We start from the raw sequence: 24525 nt of genomic DNA on the forward strand, positions 1-24525 counted from the left end.
TGTATAGTAGAGATGGTTTTTGTTTTAAGAATTTAAAAAGGTGATTTTATCTGCTTATTTTTACCTATATAAAACATGTCAAAATTGGATTTAGTACCACAAAAACTGGCACATAATCTGCACTTTCTTCCCATTTTTCACATTCTATTAGAGAAAGCACTTTCTGACCCAGCTGCCCACTAACATTTTAGGGCCTGTGTAAACTGGAGAATGTCATACGACTATATGACCTAAGAATGTTAATAAAATGATTCTTTCCCCCTTTTTCAACATAGCGTTATGCTACCATTAGCAAGACTTCTGTCCCTTTACAATGTTAAACATTTAGTGGACAGTTATGCTGTTCAATTTGCATTTCACTCAGAAAGTGGAAGTTAGCAAGCTTGGCTACTGTAGCTAGCACTGATTCCCGAAAGACGTTGCTGTTGGACGACGGGTCTTCACTTCCTCCCACTGTTACAAAAATTAAGCCGAAATAGCCCAGGGGGCGATCAAAATGTTAAAGGCTTCACTTTTATGGAGCTGTCTTTACATACAGTCTATAATCAATACTAATAGAGTCAAGATATGGAGTGCTCACACATGGCACTCCGCTAACATTGGCTCCCCAGCTGGTCAACTGCCTGTTTGGCCATAAGAATGTAAGTAACATTACAAACTATATTTTAGTGCCAACACACCCATTGCATTAAACAAATAACCAGCACTACAGCGTTAGTAGAGCCTTAAAAATCCACACCCTCTGTAGAACACCTACAGAACAATAGAAAAAACATAATTTCCTCTTTTTTAGTAATTACACTTTTGATCAAACACAAAAACAAATCAAATGATACCCAACAAGAGGGTAAATTATTCTTTTTTTTAAATAAGAAACTAAAAATACTAAAATATATCAGAGTCCAGCCCCAATAAGCTCTCAACCTCTCAGTGCTACAATGCTGTATTTTGACAACTGGAATGGTCCCACCAAAGCTACAAATCAAGACAAGATTTTCTACTAGTTCTTGACTTTTCTGACGTGTTTTATAGCCAACCTGAGTGACAAGGTGAACTGAATGTGGCCTATTACTTCACTCACAAGGGAGTCCCTGGTAAAAAAAAAAAAAAAAGTGCAGTTAAAGAATTCAAGGCTTAAGGAGGCCTGAAGAGGCCTGAGGAGAAGAATGAATGGCAGTTGTATTAATGTCTGGAGAGACATGATATCACCGACTGCCTCTTTCAGTGCAGCTTTCATCCTATTCATACACCAACAGGGTCTAAATGCAGGTGGATCGATGCTGGTTAAAAACACTAATGGCACATAAAGGGAGCACACTTCGCTACTGTGTTTCTTCCTCGCCAAGGTCTGATCACTCCTAGACTATTAATGGAATGTGGCTCTCAGCAGACAGACAGCTAGAGGTGAAAAAAAAGGTCCATTGTCAAAAGTCCCAAGGCAATTTTTCTTACAAAACATGACATTCTAGATGAAGAGAGTTTGGCTTCTCATTCATATTTTCAGCAATAAAGGTGTCCATATTCATTGTGATTAGTGGGATATCATGAAGACAAGACGGTGGACACCTGTGCTCAAATCACACTGTCTATTGTATCACTTTATGTGTCACTTTACTTGATACATGTATGAATGTCAATATTATTTCCCAGTTTGAGGTAAATGGTATTGAATGGTTGCCAAGCTGCTGGAGGGGAAACTGCTCAGCTGACTAAAAGAGCCATTCTCCATTTTATCTCTCAATCAGTGTGTATGTGTGTGTTTTTTGTGTCTATCTGTGTGTGTGTGTGTGTGTGTGTGTGTGTGTGTGTGTGTGTGTGTGTGTGTGTGTGTGTGCGTGTGTGTGTGCATGTGCGTGTGCGTGTGCGTGTTCGAATGCCATCCTACTTGAGTGTGTATGTGCAAATGTGTGTTTCATTTTGAGCAGTATGAGCAGGAGCTTGCTGCACCACTAGGCCATGTGAGAAAAAGTTCACGTGATGCGGGCAAATACAGCCGGTCTTCAGCAGGATGGAAAGACTGTAATCAAACCATAAATCAGAAATCACTGAACTGCCATCCACCCACCCCCTCTCCCGCTCCCTCTTTTTTTTTGTTACATCCCTCCTACTCGTCTCCTGAGAGCTCCCCGTATAGCATGCTATGTTACATACAGGCATGCATGTACTGCTCTGGAAGAATGGAATAGCAGATCAATGAAAAATGCATTTTCCCCATTTCAAAGGTTTTCATCATGAGATACCTGAAACCATACAGTCAATGAAAAAGCAAATACTTTTTTTTTTTTCCAGTTTTCTATAATCTCCGTTAGGATACTTATGTGTGCTGAATCTGTGCTGCAGTTTGTAATAAAACCGTTTCCATACCTTAAACAAACAACTCTGCAGTCAACAGCCAACACGTGCACATGTTCATGTGGTTTTCTGACCGCTCACAAACACACGCAGTCCATATTTGTCTGGCCATGACTTTCATAGTGAGCCACCTGGTGTGCCGTAATATCAGGAGAACAGTGGGGTCGTTGTGAAGGAGCCGTGTGATATCAAGGAGAGTGACCCATTTAGAGCCCAGCCACAGAGCTGACAAGCCTCTGTTATGTCTAGGACATCTGGAAGGCCGCAGCCGCTCACTCCGATGTACTCCACATATGAGTCAATCCTTCTAAAGAGAAAAAGACATCTGACATGGTCACGGATATTTCACACGCTCACCTATAGGACCTATTCAGGAGGTAGGGCTGTAAAGTGATGCGGATACTGGCAAGGATCTGTGACAGCTCGCTGAGAAATCTGGAGGGAATCCAAACAATATCTAAAGCTGTTCTGGTCATCTTGCAGAGATTTTGGAGGTCTAGAATAACGGTGCAGCACGGTGCTATCTGCTGCTTAGCAGAAGTGCCCTACAAAGATCAAGTGATCAAGGGAAAAAAGTTCTATCTCATTATTCAAATGAGAATTAGTTTTTCAGTAGCTGATTCAATTTGGTGATGTTCAAAAGAAGCCTTGCATATGCTGCAAAATTACTGCAGCAGGAGATGGCTTGATGTAGAAGTAAAGAAAAAAAAATCCCACTGGATTCAAAAAAACGAAATGTTACCATTCATGCATCATACACAATGCTGTCCAAAACGACTGAGATTTGTCCAATGAAGCTGCAGTGTTGTGCATTATATAAACGAATACATGAATGCATAATGAGAGGCCAAAATGAGCCAAGGAAAGCACAGTGAACAAATCCCCCACGGGAAAGGAAATTATTCAGAATAGACGAGGACACAATTCATAATAATATTGGAAAGGGAAATTTTCTTCTCTCTTTATTTAAAATCCATGCTTTAAATGTAAAACCAGAACTACCCTACATGTACTGAGTGGCTTACTTTAGGAGATATGGATTTCAAAGTATTTTTTCAATCAATTCAAAGCCTCACTTTCAGATGATGGCCTGAGGTAAGATTGCGGAGATGACATATAAGGAAAATATAAGCTAACCTAAAATATGTATGGATCACACATACGCGTACACAAGTATTTGTGCACACCACAGCTGGTACAATGCAAAAGCTCTCATTATTCGATCTAATAGAATCCCACTGTCATTTCATTTTTTGTAGCCCAAACAGTGATTCTGTATCATGAGGTAATTCATTTTCGTATGTAGACGCAATTGGCTGAAAAGATTGAATCATCGGCCCTTGTTTCATTTTCCATGTAATTAAATCAGCTTCTGTAAGCTGGTGTGCGATTTAGAGAAATTAGCATTTTTAATCACAGTACATTACTTTAATAACTCAATAAATCTGTGGCAGCTGGAGCATCTGAGAATGTTGTCACAGCCACTTAGTTCTGCATTTGCAACTAATACAGGCTGATGAGAATCAGCCACAGACAGAGAGAACAAAAAGAGGGTTAGAGAAAGGAGAGAAGAGAAATCCAGCCGAGTGAGACAGAGGGGATGAGAAACCAGGGAGATAGAAACAAAAACATGGCAGGTGAGAAACAGGGGTGAGCAGAACCTGGAAGACAGAAATATCACCGCAGACTCTAGCACAGAGAGGGGCTCAGCACTTGTCTCACCTCTTTCAGTTATTAACTGTTAATCCCCAATTAGCTCATTCGTCACCTCTGTGTCGTACACGAAACCTGCTTACCCCTCGTGCTGCTTCATTGCTTGGGTAGCGATAATAGTTGCCAAATACACTAAACAAGCCTGAATGACTACAGAAAATCTCATTTAATTGTGAGATTGGAAACTTCTGAATACATACAGTACATAACCAAGCTACAAGAGTTACTACAAATTAAAGCTGATGTACTAAATCCTGACCTCACAGCAGAGTGTGGTCCCTTTAAAGTGAAGAGAAAAGCAAAAATGTTATTGTAATGTGAGGAAAGCTGGAAGCGTTTCTGAAAGGTCAAGCACTGGTTCATGGATTACCTCTCCGTATCTGCAATTTTGCATATTTTTTCCAACACTGCTTCACTGTCCAAGAGACACCTTTTTGATCCAAACCACAACACTTTCACAGACATAAAACCAGACGGCGGTCTTCTCCAGAAACTGGATAGTGCTGATCATTTGTTCAAACAGCTTAAAATGACCTGTACTTACATTTAATGCTAAGCTACACATAAAGTTAGAGGAGGACAGGATGGATGGTTTGCATCTCCCCTCCAACCAACAGTCCATTGGTGTCTTTTTGGGAAGCAAATAACGATTATTTTTGTAATGGATTAATGTGTACATTTATATTTCCATTGATTGATAAACAGTAAAAAGTGCTTATCACAACTGCTTTTGTTTTTTGTCCAACCAACAGTCCAAACCCAAAAAGATATTCAATCAGCAATGATATAAAACTGAGAAAATCAGCAAGTCCTCACGTTTGTGCTGAAACCATCAATTACTTGACATGTTTTGCTTGAATTAGGTTTTAAACTATTAGTAATCAAAATTGTTGGTAATTAATTGTTTTACCAACACATCAATCAATCACATAGCCATGTCAGCTGTATTTTTCTTTGCCTAACCAAATGTTTTAATTTGCTAAACTTAACCATGACCTAACCAGAGCTTAACACTCATTTTCGACTGCACTGACAAAGAACCAACTTTTAGTTGTGAACTTCACATCACATTGTGGTAGGAACACTGATGTTTGATGCTGTAATGAAAAATAACAGTGAGCGTGAGCAGGTGCATGAGCACAAATGAAAGTGAGAGCTGGTGTCCTGTCTGCACATGCAGGCCTGGGAAAGAGGACTCCTCGCTTGTGTGCATGTGTGTATGTGTCCATGCTAAAGTGTGGTGTACATGTGTTATTTTCTATTCAATTCTTTCTTTTCATTTCTTTCTTTTCCTGTAAGTTTGCAGAATTGCTAGTCTGGCCTCTTTCTCTGCCAGATAAAGCTCTATCTCTCCATCTCTCCATCTCCTCTTCCTCTCTGTCAGATGTTTGTTTTCTAGTTCCTTGCACAAGTACAGGGCTGTAATAGTACAAAACGTACATATTTTCTTTACAGCTTAATAGTGTATGCCTTAGTCTGGTTCCACACATATACACACATGTACTCACATCTTTCCACATCAATGTATCTGGCAAGGCACATATACAGTAGACAACAGAAAAAAATCCTACGCCTTATTTAGATGTGAGTTTACATTCGATATAGGCACATGAAAGCATTATGGCTCATAATCAGTGCCCTGAAGGTGTATTGGCATCTATCTTTGCAGCTCCATTGAGGAGACTGAGGAGCCTTCTTTCCACTGATACGCAGCTTTTTCATTCACTTAGCAGGCTTTGTTATGTGCATGTTGGATTAAGCCTCTGACTGAAAATCAAGCGTGAGCACACACACATGCATGCCACAGCACCCACAAACCCGCAAAATAGCCATTAGCACGATAGTGGTAGAACCCACTAATTACCTCATCATTTCAACACCTCTCTCCCTCGCTTCATGGATCTGATTTCAAAGTACGCTGTTCCAAAAGTGTCACGGTGTAATAATGGCATTACAGTGTTGGACATACAAGTATGTCTCCATGTGCTCTCTGGGGGACGAGCGACGACACACAGGACTTGGAGTTTCGACTGTGTTACTGACACTAAAATAGCACCCAAAGAGGCTAAGTTGATTTGACAGGACACGTACAAGGAAAAGCTATTATAACGCCATGCCAGGCTGATTTTGTGAGAAAGGCTCGGCTGGGCAGCTCGATCCATTTGCAGATCAGGCAACGGTGGATCAGAGTCAGAGAGTTTCTTTTAATACTCCACAACAAACACACAACAGCCAAACAGCTCACATTTATGGTTCTGAATTTATCTCCTGGTTCCTCTATCTCTCTCTCCATTTCTCTCATAACACAATTGTTAGGGCAATTTCACACTGTTGTGACTGGTCACAAATTGCTCTTATTATTCGGCATTAAAAATACTTGAGATAAAACCATGAACAGTACCATTTCCCAAAAAATCTCACAAATCAGAGAACATTTGCTTTCTTCTTTTCTTTTTTTGGAGGTCATTAGAAGAAGAGGAAGATCATGTTGTACTTTGTGAGTACTAAAACAACCCCAAATGTCAATTACTGTTGGTCTTTACACAACTGAAAGGAAGGAAGTAGTTCACAGTAGGTTCCCTATCCTTCAATTAGTCATTTTGGATGATAATGAATTTCTTTTTTAAAATTCTCCAAGTGTATTTCAGAACAATGGCAGACTTACCAGAGATTAGAGATTTATACCTTTGAAATACATTGCAATTCCTCAATGTCTATGCTTTCTGCAGCAGCCTCAACTCTACTTTCACCTTCTTAAGTTTTTGCTCTTGTCTGTGTCATTGCATACAATTCAGTTGATCATTACTTTCAAATTAGAACGTTTGGTAAAATATGTTACATGTCTCAGTATGGATTGGTTACCTTGTGGAGGGGCAGAGGGGCCAGTGAAAGATTTACACACTCTATATGGTAAACAGTGGCCTTGTACAGTTTCATATGTAGACTAGGACCAACAACTGGGCTTTGCATGTGACTATATATAAACATTATTACACAGTCTGATTCTGCACCATGGCCTTCACAGCCAGTGAAATGGCAGTGAAGCCAATTTACAGTTTATAACTCAACCACACATCAATAATTTAAAAAAAATAGATTACAGTAAATCCATGGTTCAAAAGCTGCATACCTTTGAAATGTCAAAGGGGAAACCACAACGGATAACTCATCTCAAAACTCATTCCAACTGCACCGTGCAAGCTGTATTACAAATATTCAACAGCCTACTGTTCCCTCCAGGTATTTTTCAGAAAAAACACTCTATACATTTTCATTTGAGATGAGAAAAAAGGAATGTATTTTTTTCCACTGGCAAGCAGCCAAACCAATTTAATTACATTCCAAATGGGCACAATCTCCACGTAGCAACCAGCCCGTGTTGTATTTCTCAAACTTCAACAACCTCCTTGACTCTCTCTGAGTAATTGAAATCTTCCACTCTTCCACCCTCGTCATTATGCGGAGCAGCAGAAAGTACAACAAACCAAACCAAAAGGAACAAGGACACCTGGCTCTCAGAATGAGCTGCTTTAGCCAATTTGTAACTTCATGAGCACGTCTTGATACACTTTCTCTGAAGTCAATTAAAAGAATATTAGGTGGTGTATATCTAGAGAGAAGTAACACCTTTTTGCTGCCAAGATGCTGGTGTCAGCAAAATCCCGTCAAAGTCCGATGAGAGGTCACCTCGTTTCATTTTGGATTTGTTCTTCTAGGTTCAAGCCATGTCCAAAAAAACACGGAAACAATTTTTGATGTGAAAAATATTAATTCGATACTTATCTGAATGCCATGCTTCTGCATCTGAAAGATATCAAACTCTGCAAACAACAGTCCGCCATGCCAAGAGGTAATGTTTAAGTACAAACAAGCAGAACTGCAGTGATTAAGAACACAACTGTACATAACATGACAATTTGGGGAAAGAAATTAATGTTTTCCATTTTAGAATGTTTCTAACAGTTTGCTTCACCATTTCCATCATTACAGAGAAGATGAATACATTTCCAATTACTGTTTCAGAGCTTGATAAAACATCAAAAGATCCTTTAGAAGAGCTTACTGCCAAATCGTTTAAAGTGTCTCAGGCTTTTTTTTTACTGCAAAGACAAACTATAATCTCAGAGAGGTCCTCCCATCTACCCGGTGGGTAATTATAGGATGGCAGGCGAATAAATCATCCATCCAGACTGGCAGTAGTCTGGACTTCTATGTACGCTACAACCCAGAATAAGGTCCTGAGGTGACCAAAGTACAAGGCATGGTATCAGTCACACAATGCTGTGTTTGCTTCAGGAAATCCAAATAACTGACTGTAACATTCAAGGCCTACAGAATTTTCCTGTCTAGATAGAATGAAACTGAAAAAATAAATAAATGTAAACGCTTTAAAATGTAATGCCTCTTAAGAAATTCTCTCTCTCTCTCTCTCTCTCTCTCTCTCTCTCTCTCTCTCTCTCTGTCACAAATTCTGTCAGAGAGCCTAGCCACATGCCAGTGCCTTTGTGTCAAAGATTAAGTGAAACCAGGAGTGCCAGCAATGCTGTGTTTGCATAGTGAACACACTCTGTTTCAGCTGCACCAACACATCACATACCAATCAACATACAGAGGCCTAAAACAGACCTGAAGCAGCTACTGTAGATCCAAAATCAATATACATAGGGTACAAAAGTCTAAATCTTTGAGAATGTAAAGTTAACTGTAATATCAAGCTCCTATACACATTATTAAAGCATTATTTTGCGTGCGTGCGTGCGTGCGTGCGTGCACATGTGTGTGTGTGTGTGTGGATTTTAAAAGAAGAGAGTAAAAGCTGAAAGGCAGCAATACCAAAAGAAATTCAGCACTGCTAGGCAAAGAAGAGGAAAAATGCAATTACATCAACATTTAGGTATAGGGTGCAGATCTTCTATAAGATTAAGTGCAACACATAGTGAATGGAATTCCTGAAAAGTAAGGCAAAGCTACCATGAAAATATTATGAACAAAGCCCAAAAGTGCCAGATGTGGTTTACTAGACTGAGGCAAAATGGGGCCTGGGGGGACTGTGGGTTTTTAGTGATAGGGAAGGGAGTCACACACACACATACAAACTTGGCTCAGAGCGACACAGAGACAAAAGGCACACGGCAGAGGACCAATCCTTGGTTGCCTAACCAGCTAACTAACTTCCTGTGCAATCCTGAAGTAACTCAAGCATGATCTAAAAAACATTTGACACATCACAAGTGGAACTAGTATTTTTTTTCTATTGTAATAAGGGTATATTTGCAACGATTTATACGATTTTATCATTAACAATGTCACCCAGCAATGAGGTTTGAATTGAAAAGAAAGGAGGACTTGTAAAGTCACCGTGACAACTAGAGAAGGAAGCAACTAAATGTGTGAAACCAGAAAGGTCTAACAAAAAAAGATTAATTTCTAATCTTTCTAATCAATCTAACTAAAACACACACTTCACAATCATAAATCTTTCCAAAATTGTGAATGTTATTGCCGGGTTAACGGTTAATATTAAAACATTCCTACTGTAAAGAACAGTAATCACAGCAGTGGGTCGGGCTGTTGCGCACACAACCAAAAAGCATTTCTGTGGTCTGTGTGCTCACACATGTGTTCTTGTGTTTATTTATGCAATGCAGGTGCAGGCACACTTGCATGTGCATGTTTGAGTGTTTGAGTCTACCTGTGAGAGAGTGTATGTCAGTGGGCCCATGGTCCCTGAGTGTGGACCTGAACCAACCATCTCCAGTTCTGTTTGCCCGGGACATGCCTCAGGAGACACTATGTTTATCAGTTTTGTTATACACTTATCCTATGGAATCTGTATGGATCACACCTCCTCGCCAACCTTTTCTGAGTAAATACCTATCAGGAGTGGAGCCAGGGGACTGAAATGCCAACAAATAAACCACATGCCGTGTTGCAGCTCTGGCAGGCAAATTCCCTGTGCTTCTTATATAATCTAAAACTTTATAACCTGTACCTGGATCAGCTGTCAGTCTACCGTTTAATACAACACAACCTTCCACACAACAACGATGAAAGCCATGATCCACCAAAAGCTGATGATGAATTTCCAGTCATTTGTTTGGTGGGTGATTTGGTGCTTTCACAGACTTACTTAACATTGATAGAATACACTGTCTCTCCCAGTCCTGTGATATCTGAGGTAGATGTCGTCTTTCAAGTCCACAACCTGTCAAAACTTCCCACTCTGACCTGTCAAGACGTCCAAAAGTTACCTCCCACTCTTTAACTCCTTCCTATCCTTAGTGTTTCATTTCCTGCTAAGAGACTAAACTGCAGACTCACACCATTTCACATAGACCCTTTTACCGGAAAATAAAATCATGATTGTGCCAAAACACAGGCTGTAATATACCATTCCAAGGGAGATGAAATGAAAAGCAAATTGTTTGATGAACTATGAGATCTTTGCAGGGTGGCGAGTGTGAAAGTCAGAGATGATGAGCTCCGTCTGTGCTTATGTGAAATGTTAATATGGTTTTCTCATACAATGATTACGCTAATTTATGTACCAAAGCCTGGTTTACACAGATCTGCCAAGGCCAATAACTGTACTCATAATCTCCAGCATCTAGAATAATCACTTTGTGGTCTATTTGTATATAAATGTAATGAGACAATTATCCTAATGAAGATCAGCTTTCTTGCTAGTAGAATAGCAGCATTTCAACACAACAAAATGTTTTGTCTTTGTTGCATCTATCTTGGCGTGCTGACACCTTAATCATGAAACCAAAGGAACAACAAAAATGTTACTGTATGATTAATAAAGACACGCAATTCACAGCAGGGATGCTTAAACTGTTGCAAAAAAAAGAGACTGAGCTGCGCACTTCCTGACCTACAGTCTAAACCACATGCATGTGGATGCTAAATGTCAGCATCAACAATAAGTTTGGTTGTTGCCCTTGGTGAACCAAAGATATAAAATTGCATAACAGAAGGTCACATCAGTTTTGTAAATATTGAATTATTGCTGCTAAGTATGTTTACCATACTTATCTCCACTGAAGCCAGTTATACAGCATTGTTTTGGTCTTTATAGAAATATCAAGGCCACATTCTGTAGATATCATAGAAAAACATTACAGAAAGTGTAGTATTTTTTCACATTGTTGTGTTAATAGAAAGAAAATTAATTTGCTTTGAAATTCTATTGTAGCACGGTGATAAACACTCAGTTTTCCCTTCTCATCAGCAGACAGAGCATATAGAACAGAGCACAGAAATGGTTAAATAAATCACATGAATCAGATGCCTCTCGACTTCTGCTCTCTCTCTCTCTCTCTCTTGCTCTTCCACACACACAGATTCATTAGTGAAATCCATCAATCAGCATTTCATGCAATTTGGGTTTGAACCACACCAAATGCACTAAAACAATAAACGTCTGTCTTTCAAGTCGCTATCTGGACTGGAACACATCTGGTGGCAAGGCTCATTTTGGTTTCCACATCGTTGAATGACATTACAGACTCAACGGCGAGCTGAAAAATAAAGCACCCCTAAAAATCTCTCTCCATATTCCCTCCGTCTACAGCCCCTTCCCTATTCCACCACCCCATCCCCCAGTCAATCAAGAAGTGAATATAAAACAGCACAAGGAAACTGGGCGGTGAGGGGCAGGCAGACCGGGAGAGAGACAGGCAGGCTATGCTACTAAGGAACCAGTGGCCTCCTGAGGTGAAGACAGTTTAAAACGCCTTGGCACATTGGACTCCTTTACACAAGTTGAGGGGATGAAACACACACCCATCATCCAGCTGAGGAGCCAGGAGTCAAGCCTGACTCTAGTATTTGGCTTTCAAGGGGCAGTGACGATAATTAGGGTTAATGTGATTTAATGAGGGGCACGAGTTGGGCCGGGGCTGGCCTGCTTCGATTTACAATCAACGTCAAAATTGGAATTACTCTGACATCTTGTGATGTGGCTGTGTTTTTGCATTACGTTACAGTTTGCCATGCATGTCACCTAGCATGAAAACGTGCTATCAGTCTCATTCTAAATGCTGTCTGGTGATTTCTTATAATAAACCGACTTTCTGGCTGATGGATTGCCATGTGATGGCAGCATCGAAATGATTTGGATAGCAGCAGTATATCACAAAAGTATATTGGGAAGAGTTTTAAAAAATGCACTGTCATGACTGAATTCTTGGCAGTTAATACAATCAGTCATCGACATAAATAGCCTATTTCTATGGACCTAGGTGATTAAGTAGGTAACCAGGCAGGATAAACTATACTATCTATTTTCAGCCATACATGACTTATGACCCTCTTAACACCTCTAGTAGCTCTGAGTCATGTCTCGTCTAGATTATAAAGTACAGAGCAGCGCAACTGGAGTGCTGCAGAGTCTGGTTGAAGCTTTGTCACCCTCGCCATACTTTAGGTTAAACTGAAGTCCATGGTGGTAAATCCCTGTTATGGACAGTACTGTGTCATCTCGCCTGTTCTCTAAACAGTCAATTGCTGTCCTCAAAAACCCCATGAAAACCCATGTAGCTGTAGCTACAGAATATTATCTACAGTATCATTGATGTGGCGTCACCAATGTGGGGATTTTTGCAGATGTTCAAACTATGCTGTAACATAGGTGAACGAACAGTTTACAAGTAAGGTGAAGTTCTGTATGCATCTCACTTATCCACAATGCCTTCATCTAATCTATTCAAAAATGTACACAACAGAGTCCTGTATTTTCCTTTATTGTGTTTTGAACAAGTGATCAAAAAACTAAGTCTTCATTTCTCCTACTGTAATGCTCTGTGCACCGAACACCTACTGCTTCAGAGAATAAAACTGTAGCTACTTATCATTAACTCAAAGACACAATCAGCCCCAGGCAATCCGGCTTCCCTCCATAACCTTTTGACATTGCTGCTGGGAAGGTAAATGAGAGAAGAAGTTAGATACAGAGAGGGGGAGAGGTGCGGAGACAGACAGACTTCATTATGAATCGTGCCAGGAAGTGGTTAGACCAAAAAATAACTTCAGAAAGTGGACCGTCTTTTTAAATACAAAAGAATTATGTTCATTCCGCTATTCCATTTTATGTTATCTATTATTTGCTCTGGGTTAACTGCCTGGAACTGCATTAGAACAATAAACTCAACACTTTGAGTATTCCCAGTTCCAGCAGCTTTAGACTGCGTTTTTTTCCCCCTCTGGTGTCCATTAGAGCCATGCAAGGGTTAACATTTTCCCAGTGAGAACGGTTTGGATACTGCAGCTCGGACTGGCCAGTCAGCAGAATGTTATGAATGGGCACAATGAAAAACCCCAAGTCCACGCTGTCAACCCAAGAATGCTTGCCTCCATGTAATTAACTTTTCTCTGTGTACAGAATGAGGTACTGCTGGAATAACTTTTTCTTTTTCTGTTTCTATTACGGTCATGTTTTGAAGAGGGAAAGAAAAACACATTCTGAGAATTCAACAACGAAAATATTTTCGCCATACTTTGAAGTATCCCATGACTAATACAGTGATTTGGATAGTGGTGGAAATGGAACGGACCACTTGAAAAGGGGTGGTACGTGCTCTGCAAAAGCTGACCTCATTGCTCTTTGGGTGGACAAACGTCCGCTGCTTGCTACTTGCACTCATCTAAAGACGTGCTTTACAAAGAATGTGGGAAAACCTGGATCAGTCTATTAATGAGGACTATCTTGTCAAACATGTTTACTACATCTTGCCTCAAGGTATATTAGCAACTAGGTATGCGCTGCACACACACATGCACGCATAACATGCTCAGACACAGTCCTGCTTTGATTGAGATATCACTTCTGTGAGTACTGCACAAACTGTGTATCAATAAAGTGTTTGCTCCGCACTGCAGTGAAAACAGCTTCAGCATATATAAATAACGTACAGTAACTTGGAACAGAATCCAGCTATGTAAAGAATAACATCTGCAAACCATTGGATTATAAACCTACAGTATAACTACAGTCTAATTACATGAGAGCCTTTCTCTTGGGCACCGTGCTGTTAGAGGGAAGAGGGATGAAGAGAAAGTGGAACAGCTACAGTAATATATCCAACTTCATTTCACCGGAGTGATTCTGCCTCGGGGTATGCACAAGTCATAATGCATTTGACAAATAGTCTCCCGCTAAAACAGGCATTTGCGAAGAAGTGGCCTTCAGCGCTGGTATACACAGCTGAGTGTACGCTGAACAAACAAGCCTCCCACTCAGTGAGGAAAGATACAGAGAGGCTTCAAAAAGATTAGGAGAAATCTTGGGCGAAAAGTAAAGATGACTCACGGTGATTGTGCAAGTGCAGGACAATGCAAGTTGGATGGAGTTGAGAAGAGCAACAGAGCCGTGGGGTTCATAGCGAAATACAAATCGATGCTTTTCTCATGTGCTGTTCTTTGCATTGTTCTGAGATGTGGATGCACTGTGTGTTTTATCAAGGAATAAACAATGACATGTAGAGAAGCCCAACAGAATTTTGTCTTACATAATCTTATCATTTTGTATTCTGATAATGAATTTTGGTTTGAAAAAGGAAATCAAAGAATAAATTGCATTAGACTTCATCATATTTTGATTAAAGCATAGATTATTGTTACATACTTTGGTTTGCAGGGAAACCCCTGCCTAAATTTAAAAGCCATAGTGCATTCATAGATTTGTGGTATTGACTTATCCTGTCAGTATGATCCATATTGCTGGCACGCATCAATCAATCATCAGTCTGAATGTGGCCAATCAGCTCAAATCAGTTTTAGCTTACACATTCTTTACGTTCCTCAATTATTAACCCCTTCAGGTAGAAAACAGAATTAATACAGGTATATGCACACACACACACACACACACACACACACACACACACACACAAAGTAATTCTCAGAAAGCCTATTATTCACTCTCAGAAATACATGTGTTTGAGTTTACACCACAAGAACAGGAAGTTATGAGCTTTTATATGTGGACTGTCCTACTTAGTATTATGCTCACTTCCTAGTTGGTGTCTTTTATACTGTACTGTAATGCATAAACACACTAGTGAGTTTCACACAAGCTATGTATATTTGGCCTGCCTGCAAGTGTAAATGATGGTGAATCAACACCTTCCAGGAGGCCTTGACAGGGAGGGTTTGATACTTTTGAGCCTGTTCATAACCTGTATGTGCACGTCTCTTAATGAGAAATGATCTGTGCTTGTGACAAAACTCCAAGCCATAGTTACTGTTTATGAATAACTGCTACTTAATGCAATGACTTACAATCATCTTTTCATTTTCCTGTGAAATATTCAGACAAAATCCATTGAAACCATGCATGCAATAACTACATCATGACTGTGAAATAACTTATTTTTCATCATCTTTGCAAGCTTCCCTTCACCTGCAGGTGACGTAGCATTAGACCACTGTGGCACTGCTAACACAGGTCAACTGCATCCCTCTCCTGAAATGAAACTGCCATAAAGATCCAAAACGTCACATAAAGCTCCTGTATCATTATTCAACAACAACAATCAGTTATGTGTGGTAGCAGCGGCATGGCACAGATAATATGTCACTTTACATCTTAGTCACAGCTGTTACTTTAGTGAGGACAGCGTTATACGAGTCTGTCCTTGAAACCCAAACTTGCCGCTGCTCACCAAGTCAACAACCTCTACACTCGCTGAATCATGACAACTACAGTTCATCGTGTTAACACTTCAAGAAGTGAGACAGGGCCTCGTCAGACAGCCAGGTTTCATTGTGCTCTTAAATATGCATCTGCAGCTACTGTGTTTATGGCTATGTGTGTGAGTCAGACCTAGTCATACAACACTCAGTAACACGCACACAAGCGTAACATTATGAAACGACAAAAAGATTACAAAAACCCTTCTATGTGAGAATATTTTGCCAGTCCTTACTTTATTAACGGGCTAATTTAAGGTAAATTCAGACATAGCATCAGTTTATGTTAGAGTTAAAGGGTTGAAGTTGATGTCACAGTAGGTTAGGGGTTAAGGAAGACTGTAATCAATGTAAAGTACTCATGTGTTGTAATTCATTTTTAGTAAACCCTCTGCAAGTGAATGTGAAAGTGCGTGTGTGCGTGTGTACGTGTGTGTGTGTAGTTGTCTGTGTGTGTTGGTCATGTATACTGTACATACAGGTGACTGTGTGTGTGGACAGGAGAGATTAACAATTCAAATATTGTACTGTGCTATAATGTTTCACTTTGTCATCAGCAAATGTTAACTGCCTGCTGGCTTCCCTCCAGGTGCTAAGGCAAGCAAACCTATTTGAATGGCTGTGGGTATAATGCTTTCTTCTAGCTCTACCAATTGTTTACACAAGTTTTGCCTTGACCACATGAAAAAAAAAGTTGCCTTTTTGCCTGTGAGGGGTTGACCTGGACTATTTGGCAGGCTTGTACATTTGTCTAAATGCAAAACCTTTTATCAGCAAAGCAAAGAGCCAGTACCAAGTACTTGGAAAGAGTGAGCAATGCAAAAGCGATCTCTTAGTGTAGGCCCTATGACATTCAGCAGAAATATCTGCATTATTCACGAAACGTGACAATATTTTGCTATCTAAAAAGGACTGATGGGAACTGATTCTGTAGTACCTTCCATCAAATAGAAGTTTGTCAGTGATAATTAATTCATGGCACCTATTCTCACTTCAATTTACTAATAGAAGTGTCTGATTCTAGTAACATTGGATACCAATTTTCGTGCGTAAAAACGCATGTGCGTGTGTTGATATGAGCACAAAAGCTAATAAATAAATGCCGATATTTCATCCTTTAGAATTTTAAGCAACAACGGGTGGTTTCGCTATAGGTCACTGATGAATAATTAATTCCTTAAAAAAAGTTATTATGTGCTTGCTGATGAGATTGTATGTATGGTAATATATATATTAAAATATTAAATATTCTTCACGGAAAGACCTTTATCGAGCAATGAGGCACAAGAAGACACATTAATATGCAGACTGTCCAGTTACAAGCTGCACGGTGTAGGCTATGCCTTAGAGCGTCACAAAAAGCCCCGACCCATAGCACGCATCACATTCAGACGCAATCTTGATAGTTGTTTATTGGACTAATTGTGCATTGACCCATGTGGGAACCTGCGTGGAGCAGATAAGATAGTGTGTTTCCGTTAGATAGGCATGGTTTAAATTATACAGGGAACAATTTTGTTGGTTTACATGTGTTCCGTTTTAAGGAGAAAGAGGCACATATTGAATTTGTGTCCAGTTTGTTCAGAGAGAGCATTCGCTTGTACTCCCAATGCTCTGGAGAGAGGAGTGCGCTCCAACTCAGCTCACAGGACAGCGACAGTCAATTTACCCATAATATACCAGATTTACACATTAACAAATTCGAATTAAAGGGAAACCAGCGTGCACGAGCTCAGAACAGGTGTCATGTGTGATTTCCTGCAGAGTTTTAAACAATCTGCGCATCAGAAATACAACAAAGTTCAGCGATGCTGCAGCTTACAGACACATTTCAGTGTAATTCATCCCGAGGGTACTAAAAGTGCAGCACTTGACCCTGGTGGTCTTCCTAACACTTGTTAGCCTATATGGCCACCATGTGTAACCAATGTATTTGTGCGTGCGCGTATGCATCATCAGACCGAAGGCTGCACATCTGACCGACAATAAGCTCGTAAAGTAAAGATAATTGTTACCTTGTTGGAGTGGTAATAGTCCAAACCGGAGTCAGTCGGTAACGTACATGAACCCACGCTTGCAGGGGGAGCTGGATAAAATCTGACGTCCATCTCAGAGTCCGCAAGACTGACGGCATGAAAGCGTAGCTCCAAAAAAACCGGTGCGACTTCTCCCTCTTTCTCTCTCTCTCTCTCTCTCTCTCTCTCTCTCTCTCTTTTTCACTCTCCTGCACACACACACACACACACACACAGTCGCTCTCTCACACTCTTTTCTCTTGTGTGTAAAACCGAACAAAAAGTAGTAGTAGAAGAAGAGGCCCGAGTCTCTCCAGTCGTTCACTCCTCACATCCGTCCTACACCTACTTCAGCACTATCTGGGCATTCAGCGCGGTGATGCTCTGATATATCATCCCTATAAAGTTCACTTGGAGAGAGGGAGAAAGAGACGGGAGCCTCGGTAATCACAGGAAATAATAAAGTAAAACGGTCACTAAAGTTGTTTGTCAGCGGGCCGAGCCGGCCCTGTTGCAGGTAAAGATGCAGAACTGATCCGGTCGACGGTTTCTCCCGTTACGCGCCCGTGCTCCGTTCCTGGTTTCCAGTAGTTTTGTAATGTGGGAGCGCTCGGATACATCCATGCTTTCCCCTCCACTGAGCGACTGCTAGGCTGCGACCTCTACCGGCCAGAAGAGGAACGGGCGAGAAGAGGGTCAGTGGAGTTAGGAGGATTGACAGGGGGTGTAGTGGAGAATGGGTCCTCCCAAACTGAGGTCAAGTTACCTTTCAGTTGGCAGGATAGAGACAGCCTTTTTGGGGTAGTGAGAACATTACAAACCTAACTCTACCTTGAGTTGATCTCAAGTTAATTAAACTCATTTTCAGAGTCTAAACAGTCTGATTTAAAGACCTGTAAACAAATAGCTGGTGTCAAACTTGTTTTCTGTGATCATAACTCTGACAGTGTCATCAAGATCACAACCAGCTCCTAACCTCTTATTTGCTCTAGTCCTCCCTTGACACTAAACTGGTATAAAAATTGGATGAATGGATGTGTCCATTCCCTGTAATTGCAGTATTCCACAGTGGTGGAATGGTAAATGGCCTGTACTTAGCGCTTTTCTAGTCTTCCGACCACTCAAATCACTTTACACTGCATGTCACATTCACCCCATTCACATCACACACTGATGGCAAAGACACTTCTTGATTAGTGGACAGCCCTCTTTAGCCCCTGGGCCACAGCTGCAGTAAAAGTATATACCACACTTAAAAATACTCCATAACAAGTAAAGTCTTGCATTAACAAGTAAATGTATGTAGCCTACTATGTATCCAAAAAAGTGTATCAAAAGTAACAAATGCACAAGTTTCTAACGCAGAAACATGGACCTTGTGTGTGATAGCCTATTATATTAATGGAATATTATCACTGCATTTTACGATTATAATTGGTCGAGGTGAAGCTAAATTTTACTTTTTTATATACTGCTGGGTAGTTTAATCTATAACATGGCATCACATTTTACGAACTGACCACATGTTTTGCAAATAAAATCTTTATTTGGTAACAAATACAGTGTGTCAGACTGAATTTTTAGGGAAATGTCTACAAATGTATGTAATACTCGGTGTGAATTTTTTTCTGAACATCATAGATCTTCCGTGTGGGACAAATCTGAAAAATAATACATAATGTTATATTGTTAAACAATGTGGAAAAAAACATTTTTGTAACTCTAACCTATTCAACCTATTCAAGGGGGGAAATCGGGGTTCAAGCTGCTGTCATGGATGTCCATTAACACAACTACGAGCTGAATATTAGGAGGGACACAGCTGAAGGTCAGTGAAGAATGACATAGCAGACTCCAGACAAGAAAAGGCCAGATAGATTCTGGGTTTTGCTGTCCCTTTAAGATGCCACGTTTAAATGACTTACATCTCTTTGATACCACTTGTTTGATGTGCAATACCGGCATAATTTAGGTTATAAAGTTACTGCTAAGCTATCATTTTTGGTAAATTCTTTTTACCTACTCCAGTACATTACTGCCTATAGCTATTTTGTAAATGTACTTTTTTCCCCACTTTATTTCATTTTGACGCCTGTCTTCTAGCCAGTAGGCAGTTGAATACACACTGAGAAGACATAGACTCCTCACGGTAGCTGTGATAACATACATTGCCACTGTGCTCCAGTTTTGACCCTTACATACACACATACACACACAATCACATTTACACACACCTGGACAAATCCAAAACATACTCACACAGCGGTCGACACAACAGGATGTAAACACAGAACAATGTCCAACCAGAGCTTCAAATAGGTGCAGAGAGGGAAAATAACATCGCTCACAGCCAAATGTGTATCACACTGTTTTGGAGAATAAGGTGGAGTGGTGTTATGTGCTCACTCATATGTGTAGGAAAGTGTCATTAATGTGTTTTTGCAAGGCAAAGCAACATGTAAGTCATGAGTCCCGTCCAAAGTGTGTTATTTCTTGTCTTTCTGTGGTTTTGGTGCATGTGTGGGAGTTTTTGTAGAAGTGTGAGTGCTCGTGTTTGTGTTAACCAAGCTGCTATTGTCATCCCAGTGGGCGACTTGCTGGCCCCCTCAGGACTATGCCTATGTCCGTGTAGCTATTACGCTGCATGGTGGCTTCGGCCCTGGAGTGTGAGCCTGCTTTAATACCAGGCACAGATGGGTCGCACTGTGGGCTTGCTGTGGCGGTCTGCCATCAGCTGCCAGCTCAGGCTGTCCTGACTGCAAGCTCATAAGGTTAACTGTCACAAAGATACAGATTTCTCCTCATTCAGTACCTCTGCGACACTGTCTGTCTGATTCTTCCCTGCCTGTCTCTCACTTTCTCTCTTACTGTCACTTGTTCACTCGGTCAGAACATACAGTACACAGGGGTATCTGGCACGAGCTGACCCATGGCTTCATGGGAAAGGAATGTGTGTAGTTTTTTTGTGTTACAGCACTGCGTAATGGCCAGACAGAAAGGGAATTATGCCGCCATTGAGAAGGAAAGATGGTTGATTTAAAAAAAAGTGGGGGTGGAAGAAATTTAGTTAATGGAAAAAAAGAGAAAGAGGTGTAAGAGTGAGAAGGATGTTGGTAATAATTGAGACATGGAATTATTTGGGGGGTTAACAAAGTAGGGACTCAGACTGGTGTAACATGTAAATAAAGTGGGGGATACGCATGGAAAAGTTAGACAAAAGATATGTAGGATGCAAATTACATCATCTTGCATGCCATTTTGAAATACATTCATCCACTCAGAGCAATTAGCAGAACAAACACTTTTTATTGCCTTGGTAAGAGCAGCTAGCACCAGGAAATGAGAGGGAAATATAAAACAATATTTTCCATCAAGGGTTGCGACCCCACCAGTACTCAGATGATGACAGCAGTACTGGTTTTACAACTTCTTCTGAGCGTAATTGAACTTACTTTTCGGAAATTGGTAACTAATTTTCCATTTGTAGACAGATCATTTCTCTAAGTGGTGACTTGAAGTCCTCAGAAATGTTTGTTACTTATTAAGGAACTCGGTAATGTTCAGTATTGCTTTGTGCTTTTAGAGGAGCAATTGGCTTTGGAGAGAAAAATTTTGTTTAAATTGGTGTGCAATTTCACTTCAAAACAAAACATTTACAAAGAGTGGTACAAGACAAAAGACAGAAACATTTCGTTCCTTTTCTACTCTGCCCCTTAGATTTCTCATCTTGCATTTAAGTGGGCTGTTCATTCTTCTTCCACATGGAAATGTGCACTGATTACCGCCAATGAGCGATAAACAACACCAAAGAAATAATTATCCCCCTTTATCTCAAGACACAGTGTGACTGGGGGTTTTGCTCATTTTCTGCTTTTGCTTGTTTGTTTTACATCACTGTAGATCATTTACAAGGGCTTTTATCACACTATGAGCTATTTGCTGCTTTCCCCTTGTCTCAGTTTTTTAAGGCAAATGTTTAAATTATATATATTACAAGGTTCCCATAGTAAAGAAGAGAATAGCACCTCTTTGCTGCAATTGTTATGTGGGTTATGGTAGAATTGATGTGACTGATATGAACGATTTTATCACAGAAAATGTAGGCTTAAACAGTGATTTTATAACAACTTCCTTCTACGTGAAATATGAAAACAATCATAACATGTTTTATATATCTTATATATATTAAAAGGCTCTATCTGCAGTCTGAGAAGTTTTGAGATAGTGAGGAGAAGTTCTCTTTTATTGGTTAAAATAACTATCCTATCACATTTTTAAACAGTGTTTATTAGAACAGGTGAGCTGCAGCTAGAATATTCCGATAATGATAAACAACAGTCTACAGCCATGCTAGCTGCTCTGCAAGACTGTACAGAGACACAGTGATGGTTTGAGCTGAATGCTAACATCAGCATGCTGATATGTTCACAATGAAGCTGTCAACATGATGATATTTTAACATAATAACAACACAGTATATTTTTAACAATAACATTTACCATATAACCATCTTAGCATGTTACAGTAACATTTACTAAATAATGCAAAATACAAAGTACAGCTGAGGCTGATGTCAGTTTTGCAAATATCTGGTCATACACCAAGGGATGGGACAAACAGATGATCGGCTACATGAAAATTAGAGGATCAAAGTGATTAAAATTCATCCTGGGGGGAACATGAATGTGTGTGTTTCTTGGCAATCCATCCTACAGTTGTTGAGACATTTCACTCAAAACCAGATACCAACCTCATCGTGGTGCCAGAGAAAAAGTCTCCAAAGTGATTAGGATTTATTCTCAACATTTTATAATAATCCATCCAACACTTGCTGAAATAGTTCACTAACATCCAAAAATGTAAGTTGTTAATGTGTAAAAATAAAAATGAACGTCCACTAAACTTGAAAGAATATTGTCACGGAAATAAGGTCACAAATTTGTCTCCAATGAAGTGGATAGTGGTGAATGAAAAAAAATCTAAATGAAGAAGAAGAAGAATGTGAAAATACTGAAAATGAATTAAGGAAGTGTATAAAGGAAGGTGTCCCTCAACAAATAACCCCCACCCACTGTGTATTTCAGAGGTCCTACTGTACACTAATTCAGCATTTCTTAAGTGCCCTCCTCCTCCTCCACACAAGAGAATACACATTAGCCTACTCTCTCATCTGTAACAAATAAGCAGAGTTATGCAAGTGTTATTTAACGTCACTATAATAAGACCCTCAGCTTCCCACTAGTTATGAGAAGTGAAGCTGTCAAGGTGCAGTTTCATCAGACACAGCAGGACTTTCGTTGTTGGTCATTTTGTTTAAAATATTAATGCTTATTCTTTTGTAAAATAGGTCAAAGCTTTCAGGTTCAGAAATTACTGCCAGACGTTTGAGGGTTCAAGTGCTTTCTTTACTAACATCAGAGCAGCACATGGTTATTTTTCACATGGATGTTGCGCCAAGTTCTATTCCTTTTAACTCACATTTGAAGTCTAAATGCTGCTACCTTTCTCACTGATTTAATTTAGCACTAGAGCAAATTGCCTTGGTCCACTGGTAGCAATTCCATATAAGGTTGTCCTGAGAAAAAGCAAACAGCAAAGTAATGGTAAACAGGAAATAGTTCAATAGGTCCATTAAGCAGAGAGATGACTCATTAATGGCCGTAATTTACACAGAAAACACACTGTTTTTGCAGTATTACAAAGAAGCAGCAACTTTGTGGGGGGAAAAAAACTCATGGAAACTGATTATGCTGAAAAGACTCACCTTTGCTTGGATTTGTGCCATTTGTGTTCTGTGAATTACTCTGTGATAGAGCGGCTAAAAATGCTTTGTAAATGCCTTTATAAATGACTTTGCCTTTGCCTTTCTTTCTCATAAAATGAATTTCACTTTATTTCTATTTCAGCTCAATCAGACTGGTACTCCGGTGTTTAATTTTTCTTTTACTTTCAAATTTCTGCTCATTTGCAGCTACCTAAATATATTAAATGAAAAATCATTCAGCTCAGTGTGTTTGGCTGTTTCTCCTCAACCATGCACATCCAATAATTTCTCTTATGTTGTTCAGAACTATTATGATCATAAACAGAAGACAAGAAAATTAATTTAAATAGGACTCTGGGAATGGTGCAGTGGTTAGCACTGTCGCCTCACAGCAAGAAGGTCGTGGGTTCAAACCTGGCCTTTCTGTGTGAAGTTTGCATCTTAATGCGTGTCCGCGTGGGTTCTCTCCGGGTGCTCCAGCTTCCTGCCATTATCCAAAGACAAGCAGGTTAATTAGTGTCTCTAAAATTGTCCTTAGGTGTGAGTTGTTTTTTTGTCTATGTGTGGCCCTGCGATTAACTGGCGACCTGTTCAGGGTGTACCCTGCCTTTCGCCCAATGTCAGCTGGGATAGGCTCCAGCCCCCCGTGACCCTGTACGCAGGATAAGCGGTTGACGATGGATAGTATTGTGGGGATTAACAATGGAAATGATGACAAGACAGGCATATAATGGCTCCAGATGCAACATCTAGACTTTCTAGACACAGCATGTAGCTTCTTGCCTAAAACTGACACACTGACCAAAAGCCTTACAAAAGACCCCATTCTTGTCTAGGGATATTTGTCACCGACCCCCAGTACATTTTATTTGCTCCTCTATGTGATCATATTTCTGTACATTCTATCAGAGAGTGCAACTGCCTATGCCCAGAAAATACGTACTGTACATGAAAACCTGTAACTGACTTAATGACTCTGCAGACATT

At 40.1% G+C, this 24525-nt stretch overlaps 1 protein-coding gene across 5 annotated transcripts in view; it reads right to left on the bottom strand.

Annotated features, from left to right (window-relative positions):
• tox2 (TOX high mobility group box family member 2) overlaps positions 1–24525 on the bottom strand; it is a 118227-nt gene that overhangs the window by 76602 nt on the left and 17100 nt on the right. For 2 of the 5 annotated variants that reach the window (XM_038697245.1, XM_038697242.1), the window contains exon 1: positions 17775–18403. The exons of 1 other annotated variant lie outside the window; for it this stretch is intronic. In XM_038697245.1, coding sequence (XP_038553173.1) covers positions 17775–17867 — 93 coding nt within the window. In that variant the 5' untranslated portion in view covers positions 17868–18403. Of the gene's footprint in view, positions 1–17774; positions 18404–24525 lie in introns of those variants that run through there. 2 more of the 5 variants (XM_038697246.1, XM_038697243.1) reach the window with 1 other exon arrangement.

This window comes from Micropterus salmoides, unplaced genomic scaffold (genome assembly GCF_014851395.1).
Source record: "Micropterus salmoides isolate LMB-PRFRI ecotype aquatic unplaced genomic scaffold, ASM1485139v1 Ms_hic_scaffold_4, whole genome shotgun sequence".
In the NCBI taxonomy this organism is placed as follows: domain Eukaryota; kingdom Metazoa; phylum Chordata; class Actinopteri; order Centrarchiformes; family Centrarchidae; genus Micropterus; species Micropterus salmoides.